Source organism: Alternaria novae-zelandiae (assembly GCF_023758075.1).
Source record: "Alternaria novae-zelandiae strain BMP 2774 chromosome Unknown scaffold_6, whole genome shotgun sequence".
In the NCBI taxonomy this organism is placed as follows: Eukaryota; Fungi; Ascomycota; class Dothideomycetes; order Pleosporales; family Pleosporaceae; genus Alternaria; species Alternaria novae-zelandiae.
This window is the reverse complement of record NW_026056966.1, coordinates 745232-765250: the sequence shown is the minus strand read 5'-3', so window position 1 is coordinate 765250 and position 20019 is coordinate 745232. Positions and strand designations below refer to the sequence as shown.

The window sequence follows — 20019 nt, the reverse complement described above, 5'->3', positions numbered from 1 at the left end:
GCATCTAGTCAATTTGACCGACACTCACAGATTGCTGTCGCCGCTGCCGGAGACGACGTTAGAGAAAGCTACCATCGGATCAAGGGCTGGGGAAAGAGAAGAGACTCAGATCTCGGCGGCGCGGACTGGAGATACTACTATGAGGAAGTAGTCTCGGAAGATCATCGCACCGCCTTGAGAAGCGCAGAGCTAGCGTCGGCATAAGCTGAGAGGAGATGTGAAAGAGTTAGCTGTGGTCTTGTACGAAGGGGGGTTAAGAAGGGATCACTTACCCGAAGCGAAGATACGCAGCCAGGCCGACATCAAAAGCGGGAGCATCACATCACGCAAGCAAAAGAGACAGAACAGGTATCAAACAAGTATAAATCTGCGAAGAGTTAGCAACTGGAACCGGAAAGAGAAGCAGGGATGGGAGACTTACTATATCTACCGCAACACCAAGGAGGGTTTCCTTCGACACTTTCCATCATTCAATCCACCGACTCAAGGAGCGTAGCTCGTCCTCGCTGACGTAGCCGGAGAGACCGCCGATGAAGACGGTGGTGTTGTTGGGGTCAATGAACTGGTTCCATCCGCTGGGGGTCAGCGAAAGAGTGAATGAAGCGGAGGGATCGCAGCCATGGCGAAGATTGATCTAGCATAGACCCTGGGCTGTATGTGTTCTCGAAGTCGTCGCTGCGGTAACTCTTTGGCGATGGTGATATGCTCTTGTCCAGGACAGAGCTGTGCAAATGGACCGCAGCCGTGGCGAAGATTGATCTAGCATAGGCCCTGGACTGTATGTGTTCTCGAAGTCGTCGCTGCGGTAGCTCTTTGGCGATGGTAAAAATGTACAGGAAACCTTGTGCACCTGCACAATATGCTCTTGTCCAGGACAGAGCTGTTGGCGGTCATCCCATGGGGCGTCATCGACAAAGGCAGACGCTGACACTCGGGGAGGAGGCGCTTCAAGCGTGAGCCACTGAACGGTATAGGCGAACCAGTGGGATTGAAGTATGCGTTGCGATGCGACGGCCTCCGGCGGTGATGTTCTCGTAGCCTGCGGACTTGATGTCCCATTGTGTCATGCGACGTTCGCGCTTCTGGATGTTTGTGAAGCTGGTGAGGTCGGGGGTAGCCTCGCGCGGCTTGTTGAAGGGCGGGGACTCTCCTTTTGCCTCCAGACGGCTTGGAGTGCGAATTTATGGCATCTGGATAATGTTACTGAGCGACCTGCGGTCGAAGAGCCCGAACCCGGAATCGAGAGTAGAGCTGACGCATCCTATCACGTCCGCCGCCGAAGCCTCCATCGCGTCCTCCCCGAAAGAGGCGATTGGGTAGTGGTAACAGTCATGTCCATATCATCTCAGGCCATTACACACCAGTTACCAGTATCGTCCATATCCATCTCAAATCAGACCAACTCCTTGTGCATCTCAAGGACCTGAGCCTTGGTGCCAGACAGCGCCATAGCAGCGTACAGATCCTCCTCGAAGCCCGCCTGAGGGCTGATATCATTGAACTTCTCTTTGCGCTTGTTGACGAGTAGCACGAAATGGCGAGGTAGATAGCACAGAAGCTAGCGAATCTGTCTGGTAGTGTCCAGTAGATTGGCTTCGGTATCTGGCCTCCCTGTCCCCGCGCATCCTGAGGACGGGCCGCTCCGAGACGGGCTTCTGGCGAGGTTTCGAAAGTTTGCGACCAACGACGACACGCGCGAGGATCTGGTTGGAGAGCTTGCGCTTAGCGGCATCCTCGTCACCGTCGCCGCCCTGATCCGGAGTGGTGTTCGTCTCCGGAGGAGGCGTTCGCTTGTTGACGAGTAGCAGATCCGGAGTGGTGTTCATCCCCGAAAGAGGTGATGGGTGCTGCAAGTCTCTCAGCTGATTCAAGATGGTAAACTCCGTGCGCAGGAGCTGGAGGCAGCGGCGATGGAGAGGAGAAGTCGTGGCACTCTGGGCACGGGCTACGAGCATACAGCAGTAGCGAGGTAGCAGTCTCAGATGGAGACCGCCATCCGGGCATGAAGTATTCCAGGGCGTCACAGGATACTGCGATGTATGGGCTTCGTCTGTCGACGATATGCTCGTACTACTGGTTGGGTGAAGAGATATCGGCTGCTTCTGAACTGTCGCCCCAAGACAAGCGCCAACCCTATCATTAGGAGAAGGCGACTTACAGCTTGGGGTATGAGATATGTTAAAGATAAGCGAAGGCGGTGGACTCTGAGATGGTGGCCGATCTCGCCGAACATCAGAGCAGGTCTTGACGTGGTTGCCGTTGGCACGAGCCGTCGGAGGAGATGAAGTATGCGTTGCGATGCCATCGCGTTGTTGTCGTGAAGCACAAAGTACTTCTTGCCGATGAGGGTCGCCAGAGGAAGTGCTGAAACCAAGTGCTAGCAACTATGCGTTGGCTCATCTCCGTCATCTTGGTATGCAGGTTTACTCTCGTGATGCCCGGGAATGTCTGTGGGTACCGTATCGATCCTCAAGACTCTGTTCTTGGACGTGGAGGACAGGAGTACGTGATCGTGCGGGATGCATTTCGAACTTGTCGTCGTTGAGCATGGGGCGTGAAAGCTGTTGATGCTGTGGCGCAACGTTGTAGGCATTTGGTCGAGAGGTCTGCCGGAGAAGTTTGAGAGAGACCAAGCGCAACGAATTCCACGTACTCGATGAACAGGTCGATCTTGTCGTTGTTGAAGAGATGCTCTGCATTTACCACCAACTCCAAGATCCAAACGTTTGTCTTGAGCGACATGAGAAGAGGTGTGAGTTCTTCTCTGCTCACCACGGGGAGTATCTGAGGCGCTGGGTATCTTGACTGCCGACGCTACGTCGTTGTTCTGGCTGCCACGCTTGGCAACGGTGACATTGGCCCCGGGCAGAACGTACTGCTCTTCGACTCCTCGCGACTCTGGATTCTGGTTCGGGAGATGGGATTTCTCGATGGTCCGTAGGAGGTAGAAGCGGACTTGCTGCATTAGACCTCTCCTCGCCGTGGTCGCCGAATACTCCTGTCGCCGTCCGAAGACGGGCGCCAACCCCATGCTGGGGAAGACGACTTACCATGAACGCCAACCCTATCGGTAGAGAAGGCGGCTTACCATGGGCACCAACCCATCACTAGGGAAGGCGACTTGTCGCTGTCGAATCCTCCTCCTCGAAGCCGGCCTGAGGGCCAGCATCGTCCTCCTCAAAGTCCTCTCCTTGAACGTACTCATGTACCATGGTAATGACCTTCTGGAACACATCCGTCAACAACGATGAGAACAGCATTGCCCTCACTCTGGATCGTTTCTTGGTTCATATCGGCCATGTAAGGAGGCGATGTGTGAGCGTAGTATATGCATGGAGGAGCCAAGGAGGTTGAAGCGAAACTAATGCGTGGACGCGACGTCAGGAACGCCCTTCTGCGGGACCTCGACGGTGATGGACGCCTCCGGCAGCGCAGCAAAGGTAGTAATGGCGTAGCAACTGGACGATGCAGAGCTTGAAGTTGACTCAAGCGTGACGGTCATGAAGATCGTCTCAGTCACGATGACGACTGGTCGGCGACCTCGTGCACCTTGTAGCCGGTCCCCAAATCCAACAAAGAGCAGAAGAGGAAAGATCAGCTTGTTGGGTCTCGACGAGCTCTCGAATCTGCTCCTCCTCGATGTATGTGGGGATGTTGACGATGCTCAGCTTGTTTGGGCTGTCCATGACAACACAGGTCATGCCAACAAACGCTGTGAGGATGCGCTTGTTGACGAGTAGCAGAAAAGCTTGCGTCCTACACGTGTTGGGCCTTCCCGAGCCGACATGGAGCAGATGTTATCGAGACCACCACAAGCGACGCCCGAAAGCATTTCCTGTGGACGAGTCAGTATGGGTTTCAAGTAGGATGCAAGAAGCTACTCACCGGTCTTGTACTTCACCTGCCAATGGGTCGCTGCTTGTACCAGCAAGTATGTCCTGGCAGAAGCGAAATGCGTGAACTTCGTGTACCTTCCATCTTCTAATCAAGAACGCTGAAACGCTTGCAAAAGTAGGAAAGATAGCGACGTCGCATTGCAATTGCAAATGACCTTGGAAGTGTTGTAAGGCTGGCGTTCGAGGCGGATTCTCAGAGGGCGTCGATTTCGCTCGCTCGAGCCGGTGGTATCGGGGCGACACCAACAAGTGGTGATGAGGTCTTGCTGGCGACTGGAGCTCACTTGGCTACCCTCTCGTCGTGGGAGAGGACATTGCCCGGGAGGCGGGTGCGACGCAGCGCGGACCCGGAGTCAGATTTTGCCTCCCATGCCCTGGGTGGATGGCAGGGCTTGTCGGGGTGCTGGTATCTGGCAAGCGTTAGTCAATGAAGGGGAGTTCATCGAAGGGGAAAGATGATGCTCACTTCGTCTGGCGCCAGCTCGCCTCTTCATTGTAGCTTGTTTTTGCTCAGTGTCCCAGTGACACATCTTGCTTGCTTCCAGTTCTACTGCTTGAACTTTCAGGGGCGGAAGGCGTTCTCGGCGAGGAATTGGCTTGACCACTCGCGGCGCGGTCGCCTAAACAAACGAAGACACCAGCAGGCAATGACCTTTCCTGCTGGGACTGCCCTGTTCAGCCATCTCCCTCAGACTAGGTGAGATGTTTCCAGGAAGCGCGGCGGGGACGCACAGAGACAGATTCACTTCCCACACTGAGACACGTTAGCAACAACCAAAGGGGAGTGGGCACTTACATCGCTCTCGATACTGCGATACGTTAGCAAAAGGCAAAGGTTGAGGACGACGTACATGCGATAGGCTGTCGAAGCCTTGGGGTCGAATACGATTGCTACCCGCGATGGGCGTATGGATCGTCTGTCTCGACCACATGGCATCTCGAGACGCTGGCGTATGGGTGAGAGACAGCCTAAATACATGTCAGTAAGTGAATGTCGCCGGTAAGGGTAGGTAGATACTTAGCGTCGATGAGACGCTGATGAAAGGTTTGCTGCTCGCTGATGTGCCGGCCAGCGCGTAAGCCGGCATCGATGGCGAGCTCGGGGGAGGGGACGATGGAAAGAATAGAAAATGTGGTGAGGATGCTTAGGAAAGCAAAATGATTGGAAGAAGGTTCAATGCGGTCAAGCACGAGTACTGGAGCTCAGTTAGCCGCCCTTCTCCGAAGAGAAGGACGTTACCAGGAGGCGGCGACGGGGAGCCAGAGTCAGATTTTTGCCATCCCACCCTGAAACACTAGTTAGTCAACGATGGGGGAGGGGGGATACGTACGTGTAGAGGGTGCCTTGTCATGTTGTACAGCGGTGGCATCCGATATCGTACTTCTTCTCTTGGGCGAAGGCGAGAGAAGCGAAAGGGGGAAGTATCGGAAGGACAACGGAAGTTCATCGGGCCTTGCGCGCGCAAGCCTTGTCGAGCTTCTTGGGAAAGCGAAAAGCCGGTTGTGGAGGGCGTCTCGGTTCGTGGTGTTGAGTTCGACCAAAGGCGATGGCAATACCCTGGATGTAGTCAGCCAAAGTGCTCACCTCGATTAGGTATTCGGGGTACTTGGTAGAGATATGGGGAAGGTTTGAAGGGACGTGCACTGGTCTTGTTAGTCAATGAGCTCGATGAGGGAAAGGAATGAACTCAGGAGTGGACCAAGAGCTGTCGCAATGGTCATGAGGGGTCCGCATGTATGAGATCGACAACCAGCGAGTTGCTATTGCAATACGGAATGCGGCAAGCCGGGGCAGTCGATCGTGTACTCGTCAATGGCCGCCGTTGTCTGAGGCAGGGTCAGTAAGGAAGGGGATGACAAACCTGGATGAAGGAGGGTGGAGGAGATAAGGGAATGGAGGTGGAAGGGCCAGCACCACTAGACAAAGGTCAGTCAAGGAACTAATGATGTAAGACAGAAGAGGTAATATACCAATGAGTGGACATGGTCGTTTTGTCGGTAAACATTGCGGGGTAGGGGCGCTGGGTGGTCCGACGAAGATACTGCTGGCGACGACAGTAAGTGCCGTGATGGAGGCGCTGCGACTAAAAGTTGAAGCTTAGCAGTACGAGCGACGCCGCGTTGATGGCGACGTCGTAATGTTAGAGGGGGGGAGGAGATACCTGAAGATGTGGTCAGAGCTGGTGACGGCAAGATGTGCCATGATGTGACCCAGCGATTACAAGGTTTGGATTAGCATGACGAGGGCGACGCCGTATCAGTGACGGCGTCGCAATGGTAGAGAAGGGGAGAGGATACGAGTAGAGGTGGTTGAAGCTGGCTCTTGGAGCGGGGTACTAGACCAGACGCGCGACAGCAGCGCCGGCAAGGTCATCGTCAGCAAAGCTCAAGGCAAGGAGGAGGAGATATTGATGGAAGGTTTATACTTATCCCCATGCAAGGCATGGGCGGCCGACTCCAGGCGAGGCAAGAGGTGGCGGGGAGAGCCAAAGTCAGCGCTGCTGCTACCAAAGTTAGCTGGCAGTCAGGGAGTCAATGAGGGGATACCTTGAGGCAACTGCCAAGTAGAGTAGAGGTGCTGGAAGAGGGAAGGAAGCTTCGAGGAGCAGAAAAAGGTCGACTGCGAGGCAATTTTGGGTGGTGGTTGTGGGAGTAGGAGAGAGGGAGGGAGTGAGACAAAAAGCTTTGATTTATGGTAAGGCAGCTAGCTGAGAGAGCGGCGGTGACGGCGAGTTGTTCAATAGTATCAATATCACCGCGAGCAATGAGACAGGGGTGGGCAGACGGCGGCAGCTTGATGCATCTGCCACTGAGACACTGCAACACCAAGAGAAGAGCTGGGAGGACGACGACGATGATTTTAGATAGTTCTATAGTATTGCATCCTCCTCGCGAGGTCTTGAAGTCCTATCCTACCGTGTTGTGTTGGTGATCCTGACCTTACTTTGCCTTTGACGCTAGTGATAATCTCCGCGGACCCCTTCAGCACCATCACCACTGCCAAGCCTGCACCGACTTGAGATGGCCCAAAATACTTGCAGAAGCTTCAGCACAAGCTGCTTGAAGGCGGACGAAGCCCCTGAAGCTACTGCATGCATCGACAAGAGGCTCAGCAACTCTGCCAGAACAGGGGCGGCGTCGAGGTGGCTATGAACTCAGGGATCGCAGTCGGGGACGACGGCCTTGCCTCAGTCGAGGACGACGAGCTTGCAATGAGACCTCCGTTGAGGGCAGGAGCATCCTAGTCTCTGCTGATCCGTGGGTGCATGAACAAGTGTTGTGACTTACATCGCCCAGGGCGGGCGCCAAAACGCGTCTACCGACATGCACCACGGCGGAGACATCCACCAGCACCACAACTCAGCCAACCCGATGGCCTGGACGAAAGACTGCCCTCCACCACTGCCTCCCTGGCATCGAATCGGCGACGAGAACAGCGACGGCGGAGATATTGAACGGCGCACGAACAAGTCCGGTCGAGCACAATCCAAGGGCAGCACAAGGGCGCGGAGATACTGTATGGATTGGAGCTTCCAGTTGGCACAGAGTCGCCTCTGGAATACGAAAGGCTTGTCTTTTGCCCGCGTCTCGACTCCGCAAGACTTTTTTGGCGGCGGCACGATCATATCCGACGACCCTTCGCACATCGGGACTAGACGAGCTACACGACAACCATCACCTCCTCGAGCATCTGCGCGCCAACATCAACGGCCTGTCATCTCTTCTCATCGAACAGCGCGACTCATCGGCGAAGGCACAACAGGGGCTCTGCTGGCGACGAACATACAGCTCGACGAAGGGTGGGAAGGGCGCCGGAAGAACAAATCCAACCAACAACGGCGTCTCAGGGTTCCAGCTTACTGAGCGCTTGGGAGATCCATGGGGAAAGACCGATACTTCCAAGATCTGCATGACGCCGATGGACGTGAATGAAGTCTTCGGCGACCTACCTCTCGCAGCGCGACTCCGCCGAACCTGCGCCATCACCCTGAGCATGCCCCGCAGACCTTTCCCACATCGAACCTCCACAGCTCTCCCGCGATGGCAGACGCCTCCTTCACAGCACGCACCGGTGCCGAAGCCTCGACGACATCGCGGCAATACTTGAGGCGAGCGACGAAGACCAGTACACCAGAGGCGCAGCCAGGATACGGAGGCGACGCGGCCATGCAAAGACTTCATCCGATGCACGCGAAGATAAGCAAGCCCTAGAGGGCGCCCCTTGGTCAGGCGAGGCATCGACCGACCGAGCTACGGTCCGATCATGCATGCGGAGGCATCCTTCTTCCCGTAACGAACCTTCCGAGCATCATCAGCCGGATAGTCGGCAGTCTCCAAGACCTACATGGACTTAGGCTAATGTCCTGACCATAGTGCCCAGAGCTGCGCCGTACAGCTTTATCCGCCGGTACCAAGCCTCCTAGCATCCGCCCGCCTTAAGCACCTGCGCGCCTGCGCGCCAAGAACCCCGCGGAGGAATATAAAGGACACGGAGGAGGTCGAGCGATACCAGCAGCGGTACAAAACATCGGGCTCGCAATGGCCTCACACGCTGGACGCTGAGCTGATCGTTACCCCCGCGGGCACTTCCAAAGGCTTAACGGAATTCGGCGGCAGAGTCTTCGCCAGCTTTATCACCAGCTCCATGGTCCAGGCGAAGTAGCGAAAATTGGCGCCTCCGCGTCTTCAGTTTCCTCCCGCCGCAAATCGCATCCTTGCAGACGGACTACCCACGGCCACTGCTATCGAATCGAGCGAAGCCATACAAGCAACATCGATGCTGGACATGGTCGATACATCTACATGCAGCAGAGGGGACGCGACAGCTTCGGCTTTCGGGCAAAGGCCAGGCGCAGCGTCAAGCATTCGGAATGCCTCCTTGACGGTATGGACATAATGTGACAGCTAGTGGTCATGCCCAGCCTCTTCCTGAACTCGCCCATGTTCGATCCGCACAAGCAGTAAGATATCGGTGACAAGGAACAACCACATTGGAGGACCATGGACTGCAGGAGACGCGGAGAGCCGGCGAAGACATGGTAAGTTTTTACTGTAGCATGATGACAAGGACTGACTACTAAGCAGAAGGATGCCAGCATTCGCCCGCTGCGGCAGAACGACACGGCAGCCGCAGTGCTTCCTCAACAGGATGACACCGTCAAACGATCCCTTCTCTTCCCGACGCGCGAACATCTCGCCGGATACAGCCAGCGCCTACGGTATGACGATACGGAAATGACGGACAACCATATAAGAAGGGGATGCAGAAAGAGAGCAAACGTCGCCAGCAAGTGCGGAGAGATAAGGAGATGATGCCGAACATACCTTAAGCATGCAGAAGCCCAGTCGTCGCACAGGGAGCTGCAATGTGTCGCTGCCGGAGGGAGCGCATCGCACAGCAGCAGCAGCATGTCGAGACGAGCCTCTACGAATACGCGTCGTTCGAGTGACGACGCCGCACAAAATCCCCTGAATCTGCGACATTGTTAACATCCACGATGGATGGCGGCGGGCGTGATGCAGGATGGGAGAAGTTTGATGAGGCGAGGTGTGCTTCTGGCAAACTTCAGCTAAACCATCTTCGTCTAAGGCCCCGCTTAGCCCCTCGCCGACGCGTCGACGCGCTCTCCTACCTTTCTCACGACATTTGAACATAAACCGCATGTAACGCCTACAATCATGTGCACGAAGACAATACGATCCGACGAAAGAAATGGCCCGATGACGCAGCTCGCGACGCCATCGAACTGCGGATGGAAGGAGCGCCGAGCGGAGAAGACACGGACGCGCATCGGCAACGCCAAGTCTCCCTCCACACGCGTGGAAGATAGCCACGTCTGAACACCGCCACCGAAAAGCCAGCAGGATCTTATGTGCCCTAGCAACTACTTTGTCAGCGACAGCCAATCATTTGGTGCTCAAAACGAAGTGGAGATGTGTTGCTCAGTTTTACAGATGTCTTCAGGAGTCGGACCAAGAGTTTTTAATCATAGCAAAGAGTGCAGAGGAGTCATGCTCACCGTCGTTCAGTCCGCGCTGCTTCTCGGACCTCGCACGAGAATGACCGCTCTTCGATCATATGTTCCCGGCGACGCATGCCAAAGCGACTACGACGAAGTCGACACCTATGTTGCTGCGCAAGCCCAACCGCACCGCTCGATCTAGGCTCATGCCTTGTTAGCGAATTCCGAAAAAGAAGAGGCTTCAACATTCGGAGATAGCATCGCGTGTTCAGCAAAGGCGGGTACTCAAAACCGAAATGTACAGAAGGGGGCACAAGACATCGCTGCTGGTAAAGGCAGTGCAGTCGATAATCGAGGTACACTGGCTCATCGCACCCGTGTTCATGCCCTCGTAAGGTCATGCCCTCATAAGAGTAAGGGTTAAAGTATATCGGGAAACAGGTTCATCATAACACAACAGGAAGATGAGGAGATGGCAGTACATACCTTTGACTGGAACTCGCGCCAAACCGGACCTGGAGGCGTGTGAGGATGCTTAACGACTGCAAACGCCGACTTTGCGAAGCAGCGCTTACCTGGAAGCCACACCATGGGGCCGATGTCCTGCTCTCGTACCTCGTTAGCCAAGCTCGATCCTCCAAACAAAAGCGATGAGAATGAGGTTCAAATTGCTCAGATCCGTTTTTGACATGTCAACTACCTAGATGCATCTGCCACGGGGGCCATGCATCTGGTTGTCGACGTTGCCACTCAAGCCGTCATTTACAGTAAGTGTTAAATGGGGGTATTCGGCAGAGTAAATCATCATTGCAACAACAAAACGCGAGAGAAAGAGAAGGACTTACTTCGGGAACGTGCGAGTCAGCGGATACACGTTTGCGATCCTGAATTACTGCTGGCGGCGGCAATTCCTGCTTTTGGTCGTCATCATGTCGATGTGCTGCCTCCATACGGAGACGAGTGGAGTGCAGTACATTGGTCGATGTTTTGCGTCGCGGTCAAGACCGAGCCAGCCCCCTGCATTGTCAGTCACAGCCAAGACATGTACGACAGGTAGCAAACAGAAGAGTGGGAAGCCTCAGAGTATGATACATGATAATGACCTCATGGGTTGTCGGAAGAGATGCTTAGTCGGTTGCTCATCATTGGCCAAGTCTTGGATGAAATGTCGCACGCTTACCTCGGAGACGGCCCTTGCAGTGGAGGCGTGTGGGTGGGAAGGCCTTGGACAAACTTACTAGCATTGTCGCCAACAGCCTTGCCATCAAGGCCGGTGCTTCAGGAGCCTGTTGCTTGTCAGTACAGAAGCAATATCAGAGTCTCAAAGATCATGGAAAGAGAAGGAAAGATCAGAACTTTCGTTGTTCTCATGGACATTAGAAACGAGCGAGACATGCTCAGAAAGTATCATCACGAAGATGAACAAAGTGGGAAGAGGTAGAAAGACTTACTCAACTGTCGCGGAATTGGGTCGCGAATGTGTCGACCATCCAGTCATGCCAACTTCTGCATGCGTGGTCAGCGGAGTCTACCAACACAGTACGAGTTGCACAGTAGAAGTGTGGTCTTCAGAACAGTTGAATGTCGCCATCGGAACTGACGAACGCGCGTCGTCCGGTCTGAACCTTACTCTTTGATCATCATGAGGGGAGGTGGGCAAGTAACATGAACGACTGCGCACTTACCTTTATTGGAGATGCTCTCGACTAGAGCTGCCTGCTCCTCAATGTCAGCAAAAGGAAGGTCAAACCTCGGTCAAGAAAAGCCAATGAGTACCCTCAGCGATAGGTTTCGACAGCGAATGTTCGGTGATTGGAATGAGTGTTGATGTATCATCATCAGGTACTTGGTATATGCGCAAGAGTTGGAATGGTTGAGGGATGCGTACCGAGGATGACATGACGATGCGACCTACCGCCCTACTGCAAGGTCGGCAACTCCGACAAATCGTTATCGTCCGCGGACTCGTCGGGAAAACCTCCCAAAGTGTTAACGGACATGCTCATCAAAGTTCTTGAAGAGGCTGTCATCGTCTGAAAAGATGTATGAGAGCGACAAACCACACGCGGCATTCGCGGGGAGGAGCTAGCTCGCCATGGACCAGTCACGCATCGACCTGCAGATTTTGAAAATACTGCTCCTTCCTTGCCCAAGAGCAAATCGACCGAGTCGACTGGTAGTTGTAGTTTAAGAACAGATATCCGAGAGCGGGAGGTTTTGCAGGTCTTTTGTTGATCTCGGCGCGTGGGTGTACGAGTAAGGATATGGAAGATCGATCCTCCTACACCCTGCGCCTGCAGGGGGTTATGAAGAGATGGGAAGAAAGAAGATGGTGTGGTGGACTTACCTAAGTCTGATGAGACCATGATGGCTGCGGCTGATGCGCTCCACGAAAACTACGATTGCGTCAGCAAACTCATTCGCGCCCACTCAAAATGGAGACCGGATGTCGGAATGTACGAGCATGACAACCTATAGGCACATTTGCCGACGAGGGCAGCGCGAATGGAACAGTCATGCGTCGCTACACAATGCTTGAACGGGTAGCTTCTCTTTGTTTGTGGGTGTGTACTCCCTCGCCAGGGTACTGATTCGTCATGCTTAATCTTCGTATCAAAGGTATTTCCCACGTTCAAGACTGACGTGTGTGAACTTGCTCTCGGCGCGCAGGATCTCCGAATCACCGGAGGGTTATGCGAGAGAAGGGTATGGAAGACCCCTCCTCACACACCCGGCGCCTGGGTCTGTTATGGAATCGGGGAGTAGGAGAGGAGTCGAACGTTACCTGATGGAGCTAAGCTGAGGACTTTGGTGGTCTCATGGTGACGTCAAAGGGGTAAGACGGGTTGCGAAGGTCGATGCCGATGCCGAATCTAGAAAAGGTGTCAGCTTACTCAAGGTCGGTAGCCTTTCGACAGCAGGACAACGACAAGAGTGCGAAAGCGACGAAATGTACGAGCTTGACAACCATCCAGGCCGTACCGGTAGATGGCTACCACGGCGAGGGGAACAGTCAAGCGTCGACGCGGTCATTGCCCCCCTCGGTGATCGATCTCCAGGCCATCAGAGATTGGCGACGGTATCTGATTGTCATTCCACTTTGTCTCTGGGCTCGAGACGCGCTGCCCCAGCAGCGCCCAACAAGGACCAACAAACTCTCTCACCGCGTCATGGCTTCAATATAGGCCCCGGGAAGAAGGATGCGGTATGAGGAACCACAACCCAGCATGCGGGGCCAGATGCTCACCCAACGTGTCGGTCGGTATGATCCGAGGGAGAAGGAAACCAGACTTACCTAGGATTGTGACACGTTCTTGCTGTCCGTGTGGGCGGCGCGTCGATGTATGATAGGTGATTCGGTTGTGGATGACCATCGAATGGCCCGGCCAGGGAGAGCAGACTCGGAAGGTGGAGGGTAAAAGGTACCTGCGAGCACATCCGTTAGTTGATGTACTTGAGTTGTTGGAAGAGAAAGAGAAGGACCCAGTACAAGAGGAAAGACTTGGCAAAGACTTGCCCGGGGGCTCAGACTACATGAGTCTCGTGCGCATGAGGTAGGAAGGGGGAGTTGCGACTCGGTGACAGCCAAATCGCTCAGCGCCGATGGGGAGAAGGTTACTCACGCCGCTCTGACTGGAACATACCTGAGGGGAGACCGACTAGATCACCATGGACTCGCTTGATGCGGTGGTCATGGCGGAGGTCGCGCATGTCCGAGCAAGACCTGCCAGCATCGCCGGTGAGGTTGGCGGCATCATCGCTACGAATGCTTGTCAGTATCAGCGCGCGCATGGTGAAGACCATGGTAGTCAACAAGGGCATGCCAGAGTGTGTTGTTGTGGGACATAGTCGCCGCCGCTGTCGCCGCGGAGGCAAGCAGCGGAGGTCAACAGCCAGGAGCTGAGCAGCGACATCTCACCTGGCTCTCTTGCCGCTATGCACTGGGGATGGGAAGGGAGCTCACTTACTGGTCAAGACCTTGTAGCCTTCTGGTGAGGCTGTTGTGGTTGCCGCCGCCTGAGGCGGGGTAGAGTTTGCCGGCTACAAGGTCAACAACAGGGCGTCGATCTCGACAGCACCACTTCGTACGACGGTACAGTAAGCTGGAGCTGGCTCTTTGTACCTTTGGCCAGCTTCTCGCCAACTCTAGTGGTGTTTGAGAGTACCGTGGTTGTGGGCAAGACCTGGAGCGATTTGGGACTCCCGCATCGCCGCCATCGTCAAGGCGCCGCAAAGGCTCAAGGCGGGTATGGAACGAGAGAGAAAGTATGGGCAAGGTGCAAAGAGACCTTTGAGATGCGCACCAGCCTTGCAGAAGAAGGTTGTGGGTGGCCGTGATTTGGTGGTGTGGGTGGCAAAGGGGAGCTTGAAAAGGCCTGACAACATAACAAACCTTAGCGCCAAAAGCCTCCAGCAGCAGCACCGACCACCCTCCATCACTTGGTGAAGCACGTTCCAGGCGTTAATGGCTCCCCAGAGAGCGGCTGCACTTGTGCGAGCAGGCCAAGCTTGAGATGATACAGGCTACATTGTACTCGCATTAGGTCTGCTACTTAGATCTACAGAATTCTCGCCATGTTGGACTTTACTCCTTTTCCCTCGTTTCCTTTATAAAGACTACTCGCGAAAAGATCCTCCGCACGACGCTGTCTCCCCTCCGCATACCTCGAGACACACAACACATACACGAACGACTCGAGCGGGATTCGATGTCGAGGACCGCAACGATCTTCGAGAGTACACGATCTCCTCACCCAAGCGCTTCGTCCACAAACCCTACTGCGCTTCGTCTCGACAATGCAGCTAGTCTAGCTCCTGGCGGAAGCGATCGTTATAGCCATCGCCAAATGCGGTGCCGTTCCTGCCTACACCACCGCGTTAGCTCAGTTCGATACAAGTTCATAGCGAGCGTCCTTACTCTGGCTCCTAGTAAGACGGGTCGAGGATCGACGGGTCGGACCACCAATGGATATCTGCGATGAAGGCTGGCCACGCGGGGAGTACGCACCACTAGACGACGGAGCCTGGCGGGTGACACGACCACGCACACGGGAGGAAGCGACAGGAGTCTTTGATCGTGACGGAGTTGAAGCACTCGCCTGCCCATACAACAGAGTCTTTTGTGCCTTCGGGCGCGAAGTCGAGGCAGACTTCCCAGAAGCATACGGAGATTTTCCAGGGAGATCAGCAGAGGAGTTCAATGGGCGCGACTGAGATCTGGTTCGCTGCTTCTTTGAAGCCGATTCCTTCTCCGCCAAGTCACTGCTACTCTTACGCTTCTCGGTGTAACCCTGCTTCGTGGGATGCGTCACACCGTGCTGCGATCCGGGTTGGGCAGAGCGTCGAGGGTCATACTGGTTGTTGGTCTGCTGTGACGAAGGTCTGGTCTGATCTCTAGGATCTGAGGCATGTGTGCTGCTACCGCCGAGCATCTCCAAAGGTTTTCCGTACGTAGTATGTCGGTTGGAGCCTCCACGCTCTTCCGTATGGATACCAGTACCAGACTGCGAGTATCTGAAGCCATTACCAGGAGGTGGCATCATCCGCGACGCTGTGTTGGCTTGCGATCGTGGTCGTCCGGATGATCGAGATGAGTGAGAGCCAGCCACAGATATGTTGTCGACTGCCGGCGTTGCTTTTGCATTTGCCTGGGCTGAAGCATGATTGGAAGAATCACGAACGTAACCACGAAGCATAGCACCTGACGCAGGTTGGGTCTCATCCAGCGCTGCTAAATCGTCGAGGGATATGCTACTCAAATTCAACGAGCTTGAGACTTGGCGATTGGTATCCTGCTGTGACGGTCGGAACATGTTGAATATATCCTGCGAGATAGATGCACTTCCAAGATCCTGAGTTTCTGTAGCCGTCCCAGGTTCGTGATCAATGCTGTCTGCATTATTGGGGGCTTCATGAGTGTGATGTTGTGTTGCAAACAAGTCGTCGTCGTCAAGCTGAGTCTGTGAGAACTCGGCGTCCAAGGCCCATGATGGCTTCTCAAAGTGAGGACTCTGACCATGAAGACCATGGAGCACCGAGTGGTTTTGTCGTTGAACCTTCTTCCGGGACTTCGCTGCCTGTACAGCATCGCGTGGATCCTGTAAGACACTCTTGCCACCCTGTACTTGGGAGCCGTCTTGTTGATTGCGGCGAACCTTTTCGCGTTCAGCCTTGATCACATCCTGATATTGTCGTTCGAGTTTCTGCATATTCGACTCAGCCTTTTCGCGATCAGCTGCTAGCTTGGCTTTGAACTGGTCTGCCGCAAGCCGTAAATCCGCTTCTGCCTTTTCCAATGCAGCGTCTTTCTCGGTCAGACGACGGTTCCAGTCATCAATCACGGTGCGATGTTCCTCATTCAGCTTCTCGCGCTCTTGGTCGGCATCTTTTTGGCATCGAGATTCGTCTGCTTCCTTTTCAGCGCGTAGTTCGGCTATGTCTTGTCGCAGTTTGCCCTCATTGGTCCGGGCTTGCTGAACTTTGGACGACACATCCTTCTTTTCCTCTTGAAGTTTAGAAATCTGATTGTGTAAAAGTTGGAGCGTGTTGCTTGCATCTTGTTGTGCTTTGCCAAGTGTAGTATCAGCCTCCTCGCGCATAGTTTGCATCGTCGTACGTTGTTCGACTGCTTGGGCCTGTGATTTATCGAGCAGACCTTGCAGCTCAGAGATCTTCTCGACGTTCTCCTCGCAACGGCGGCTCAACTCAGTATGGCCTCTACTCTTGGTGTGGAGCTCTTCGGTCGTCTGTCTTAGCTGCTCTTGGATGTTTGTCGTTTCCAACGCCTTCGATTCAAGTGTGCGGATCTTGTCCTCCAGCTCATCGATCTGGGTATACGCGGCGTCCAAATTGGTGCTCACTTCTTGATGTGCGTTTTCTTTCTCGTCGCGCTCAGTCATGAGTCGATCAATTTCGCTCTTCAAGCTGCGTTCTTTCTCGATGAATCTACTCTCGCAGTCTTTGACGATCTCCTCTCGCATTGCGACCTTGTCTTCATCCTATTAACAGAATTAGTGAGGCCATGAGACGAGATAGTGCTTCCTACCCTATGCTCCTGCTGCAGTTCCAGTAGCTGCGTCTTGACATCCTCGGAGTTGCTCTGTCATTCGTCAAAAAACCGCAGTACACATGAGATTGACGCCGCTCACCTTATAGGTATCTCTTTCCTGCTCAATCGTCTCGACTTTGTTATTGGCAGCTTTCAGGTCACCCTCGATCTTCTTCAACTGTTGGCGAAGGTCAACAGCTTCTCGCTCGAGCTTCTCCGTGTCGACATGTGGGACGGGGGGAGAAACTCTCAGTTCATTCAGATCCCGTTCCAGCTGATCGGATTGGGCCCGAAGATTGGCCTCGGACTGTTGGAGCTCCTTGATTTGCTCGTTGAGTTGACGGGAATGTTGCTGCTGCTCCTCGAGCTTCACCTTAAGAGAAACGTTTAGCTCCTGCGTTTTGCGGTTCTCCGTAGTAGCCTTATCGTATCTCAGCATCGCTTCCTGAAGGCTGTTCAGTCGCTCTCCGATAAAGGTCCGGAGTTCCGTGTCAGGGGTTGGTTCGCTCCTTATGGTTTCGGAAAGGGTATCAAGACCTGAGTCCAAACTGTGCAACCAGTCAGCACATCAAAGATGCACAATAAGAAAGGATCATGACTTGCCGTTCGTGCACAAGACGCAACGTGCTTTCCATCTTCTCGATGTCCTTAGCTGTCAAGGCTGGCGACATCTGCAGGGTTCGCAAAGCGTCCAGACATTCTTCGATCGGGTTATCTCGATCGTCATGGGCAGGCGCCTGCTCAATCGAAGTCTGGAGTGATTCCAACTTCTTGGCCAGAGTATCAGAAGCATCGACAATCTGACCGGGAATACTCTGAACGATTGACAGGAGCTGCTTTTCCATGTCGTCGCGTTTTCTCCGCTCATCTCCGATTTCGGCGTCCCGCTTGCCCAGATTTTCGATAAGATCTATCCTCTTTGACTCCGATATGATGAACCGCCCGTAGACATCGTCGAGCGCGGACTTCATCTTCTGTTGAGTTGCAGCAAGCTTGTCAACTGCAGTCTCGCATTCGTGGTACAACGTCTTCTTTTCATCTTCAAGTTCGGTGATCTTCTCTGTCAGTGTCATCTGGCTCTGCTTTTGGAAGCTCGTAGCGGACTTCTGCAGCTTCTCGTAGTCCTGCTGAAGGCCATGCACAAACTTCTGGTTGGTTTTGGCCTTGTCGGTGAGTTGACTGAAAGCTTCTTTCAAGCTTCGAATGCTCTCATCACGCTCTGCGATAGTCTGGACATGGTCGTTGATCGTGTCCTGAAGCCCGGCAATTTCTACCTCGCGCTGCTTCGCGATAATCATGCTTTCATGCTTGGCCCGGAATTTGTCAGCCAGCATCGCCACTCTCACGCTCTCAATTGCTTGATCAAGACTGGAAGAGATGGCCTGCTCCTGAGGGTTGTTCGAGACGGGTCCACTGGCCCGTAGCTTTCGTCGTGGTTTAGCAACACGGTGAGATGCGTCTTGGTGGGAGATGCGATGTAGAATAGCTTCAGAATCCTTCGGCAGTGGGGCAGACTGTTGACTGCTTGCAGATACTTCGGGCAGCTGGGGTTGATTGGACTGGGTGGCTATAGCAACCGACTCGTGATTTTCTGGGATATGACGACCAGAATCCTGAGCCGGCAGTGGAGTACGTTCTTCGGCGGATACCAGCCCGTGATCCTGATAGTGAACATCTGCGAGCGGCTGTTGCTCGCGCTCCGTATCGTCCACTTTCGGAGGCAAAGTCGATGTCACAAACATAGAGGACGTGGGGAACTCGCGCTGAGCGGAAGACTCTGGAAATTCTTGGAAAGTCGTGTCCGGAATGGTCTGAGTGGTGTTGCAGGACTCCTCAACGTGGGCGACACACTCATGCTCTTTCACCAGCGGAGAATCCTCAACGTATGCATGCCCATTGAGGTCATTGATAGGGGCAGGTGCTTGCACTGCATGAGATTGCGATGTATGGACTGTTGCGTCGTCGGTAGCAAGGGGGTTGTTGGATGTCTCGGCGACTGGTTTGCCCGTCGTCATGGCCTGTTGAGCGTGCCGTGCCAGAACGTTTGAACGAGGAGGTCGTTGGCCTTCACGCTGCTGAGAGAGCTGTCCTTTTCTCCCTTTCTTGCTCTTCTTGACAACACGGGCCTTACTAGCTCCAGGAGCCGGCCTTGCGTCGGGCTGTGCGGAAGGAGGCATTTTAGACGGCGTGTCCGGTTGGGTAGGTCTACGTAAGTCAGTGGAGTTCTGGGCGCTTGCTATGAGCTCTTACAAAGGATATGCAGACTCGTTCTGTGACTCTTTGGTGGCCGGCTGTTGGAAGAGAGGTACTTCCTGTTCGGTAGCAGGATTTGTCTTGTGGCGATCGTCGTTGCCCAGGAAGATTGGTGGTGAGACGTACGCAGGCTCTGTTGCTACACTGGCATCTACTCGCATGTTAGTCGGATCGGTTGAAATGGCGTGATTGCTTACCCTGAGATGCATGCACAACCTGCTTGTGAACACCAGATATTGTCGACTCAGTATTAGGAACAGACCTGGTGGTAAAGGCCTTGTCCTTGGGGGATGCCTTCTTGGGGACTTGGCTCGGTTGCGAACGTGTGAAAGCGAACGTGGGTACATCTGCTGGTCCAGAGTTATTGTTCAATCCGGGTGTTTCTTTGGTGCGAGTGCTGAGAGCAAATGGAACCCAGGTTGATGTATGAATGTCCGCCTTTTTCGTTACTGCAGTGCGCTGCAACAATTCTGCAGTACCGGGACTAGTAGGCAGGTCGCTGAGGTCCGGCTCACGCTCGGGAGTGAAGTCATTACGAACGTAGTATCCGTCCTGATTCGGCTGAGTCTCGGGAACAATTGCATCGCTGTCAGGTTCTTGGGGGACAGGCTTCTTGCGATCTCGCTCGTCATCGGTTGACTCGGGGCGTACTTCATGTCTGAGTCGTGAAGGCTTCTGCCGCTTTGGCACCTGCTTGCCTTGTCGAGGCAACTCGGCCATGGTGAGTGACAGCACTGCCAGGCGCGTTCGGACGCAAGGAAACCGTAGTAAAAACAACGCAGGCAGAAGATGAGAAGCGACGTGCTAGACGACTGCACCAGTAGACGAAGATGAAGTGTTATGGGACAAGAGTGAGGGG

The 20019-nt window shown here is 54.2% G+C and overlaps 2 protein-coding genes across 2 annotated transcripts; both read right to left on the bottom strand.

Moving 5' to 3' along the window:
- Positions 1-1393: 1393 nt before the first annotated feature.
- Positions 1394-1826, bottom strand: J4E88_003782 (uncharacterized protein; the record flags this gene model as incomplete). Its single annotated transcript, XM_049397430.1, has 2 exons — positions 1394-1558; positions 1686-1826. 2 exons carry the CDS (start codon positions 1824-1826, stop codon positions 1394-1396), a joined length of 306 nt encoding a protein of 101 aa, XP_049256818.1.
- A 12916-nt stretch (positions 1827-14742) lies between these two features.
- J4E88_003781 (uncharacterized protein) lies at positions 14743-19880 on the bottom strand (the record flags this gene model as incomplete). Its single annotated transcript, XM_049397429.1, has 6 exons — positions 14743-16857; positions 16905-16958; positions 17008-17455; positions 17532-19112; positions 19158-19311; positions 19358-19880. 6 exons carry the CDS (start codon positions 19878-19880, stop codon positions 14743-14745), a joined length of 4875 nt encoding a protein of 1624 aa, XP_049256817.1.
- Positions 19881-20019: the final 139 nt, after the last annotated feature.